At 42.1% G+C, this 2,425-nt stretch overlaps 1 protein-coding gene across 1 annotated transcript in view; it reads left to right on the forward strand.

Moving 5' to 3' along the window:
• The window catches only part of LOC107283624, a 69,039-nt gene extending 68,319 nt beyond the window's left edge, over positions 1–720 (forward strand). The window contains exon 15 of the mRNA XM_029283270.1: positions 533–720. Within this exon, the coding sequence (XP_029139103.1) occupies positions 533–720 (188 nt within the window). The remainder of the gene's footprint in view (positions 1–532) is intronic.
• The last annotated feature ends 1,705 nt before the right edge of the window (positions 721–2,425 follow it).

Raw genomic sequence — 2,425 nt, forward strand, 5'->3', positions numbered from 1 at the left:
GCCACCCATAGCATTTAGAGTTTTCTTTTAAGTCCAAAATTTTTATAATCTTTTCAATTTTATTTCTTTTTTGTAAGTGAAAACCCAGATCTTCAGTAAGAATAAAAAATCTTTTAGACCACAAACTTTAAAAAAAATAAAATTCCAATTAGGATCAAGTTGTTCTTCCAACATTTTAAACTCCCCTGGATAATCAGTCACCGCTGTTTTTAGAGGGATAGAATCTCCCTTCCCTCTCCACAGGGGAAAAAAAAATACTTTGAGCAGCTTATGCAGGTAAAAAAGATAGTTAGGATTTAAGAGAGGTAGATCTCACCCAGTCTTATCTGCGCTGCTTCAGAGTTGCCTGATGGTAAATGTGACTTCGGCTGTCTGCAGTCTAGTGACGAGCCATATTTCTATGGACAGTCTTTCGTGTGCCAGTTTGGAGGGTTGCCCCAGATCAAGCAGAAGGGCTACCGCCCTCCCGCGATCAAGCGGGGATCCCCTCCTTGCTGGTCACCCCTACAGAGTGACTTTCAACCCTTTCCAGGGTCCCCCAGCAAAACGAAACTGGACATGGAAGGCAGAGCTCACCTTCCAGACGTCCATGGCGGCCACATCGGCAAACCGGAAGTCTTTGCTGGCCACTCTCATCTATGTGGCCCTGTGATGCCAGTGCAAGGCAAAGGAATCCATGGTTTACGGCCCTGGCATGGCCACCCTGGTCTGTGCCAGTGAAGTGGGCAGCTGGTCCTATTCCAATCGCCACAGCCACATCCTGGCAAGGGTGAATATAGAAGCTGGGGCTAAGAGTGACCTCATGATTTTCAGCCCCAACATTCCTGTTCTTATGGATGGTGGGGAAGTAGGAATTTTGAAGGAGCCAATTCCAAATGGACAAGTGAATTATGTGTGTTGATATCATAATCCTTGAATGTAATAGCATGTGAGAATGACTTGGGAAATGGAGAAGAGATGTTGCCTAGGTAATGGTCAGATAAGAAACAGCATAGCCTGCAGCTACAGAGTGGGCAGAGCAAGAGGCTCCAAAGAGAATCTCTCTAAATTCTCTGGCTGTAAAGGTGATAGTGGGAGAATTGTAATTTCAGACTTGCAAGATTCTGTTAATGTAGCTTTACAATAAAATAGAATTTCCTATCTGGTCTACCTCCTAAGGCTGACATTGAGACTGTTACTCTATTTTGACATGTGTTACATGAAACCTATCCTTTAGTATTTTGAAAGAATTCTGGAATGACCTTTAGCAGATTTACAAACAGACTATTGCAAAGTGATCATATTTGTGTTTTACCTTTTTGCTGGTAAATAAAGAATTTTATTAAAGTGATGCCATCAGATATTTCTTTGGAGGTGATGGGGATGCAAACGTAACCAGTCATGTAGGTTTTTCCTTTCCTAAAAAAATTATAAAAACCGTTAGAGTATCCCCCTGATATAGATATCATTGTAGGGACTTAAAAGCTGATAAACAAATGTAGACAATACTCTTGTATCAACGATGGATGATGAGAAATATATGGAAATTAGATGCTTGTATGTTGTCATCAAAGAATGAGTAGAAGGATGACGTGTATAGAGGAACTGACGTGGGGAAAAATGATGCGGTATTTCCTTTCACGTCCCTGGGCCTTATCAGTTGTATGCTTTTATAAAACATCTATTAATGAGAGCCAGCCCATACCGAAAGATACTGGACAGATACCCTTTCACTGAAAACCTTTCCCCTTAAGTGTAGATGATATTCATGGCTATCACTGAATCTTTACCCTGGTATCTAGAATCAAGTCCCCTCCTAGTTTCCCAGCTCTGTGTCTTTCTTTGTCTGAGTCACATTACTCGATCACATGTGACTACACCAAACTGCAACAAGTCATTAACTGACAGTAATTTTCAGTTACTGAATATTTTTTGTTTATAAATAATTGAACCTATTACATATGGAAAGTTCATGGAAAGTTTTTGATCTATGGGCGGGATCAAACTGATGAAAGGAGAGGGAAACAACTTGCTGATCCTCCTCTTATCTTCCAGTCTTCCAGGTCATATCTTCAACCCTTTTGATTTGAATTCCAGGGAATTCCATGAAAAAGGGAAGATTGTCAAAATCATCTCTTGGCTTCTCAGTAAACTTTCTAGCAGTTTCTAGCAGTGACTAGGGTGAATGAAGTCTGGATCCAAGCATCTGTGTCAGCAATGATTTGCTGATTTATTAAAAAAAAAACCTTGGACTTCCGGTGGCAGGCGCCTTCGCTGGACGCAGCTGTTTGCTGCTCCCGCCTGTTTCTGCGTAAAAGCCGTTCTGACAGCCTGCATCAGCTGTCAAACGGCTTGATACCTTTCCCCTGGGCATAGGGGGAAAGGTGAGCTGCCCGAGGTAGGAGTTGAGTTCCCGAGTCGTCCCTTGTGGACGATGTAGGTGAGA

This window comes from Protobothrops mucrosquamatus, unplaced genomic scaffold, assembly GCF_001527695.2.
Source record: "Protobothrops mucrosquamatus isolate PMUCROS unplaced genomic scaffold, P.Mucros_1.0 scaffold45, whole genome shotgun sequence".
NCBI classification, from domain to species: domain Eukaryota; kingdom Metazoa; phylum Chordata; class Lepidosauria; order Squamata; family Viperidae; genus Protobothrops; species Protobothrops mucrosquamatus.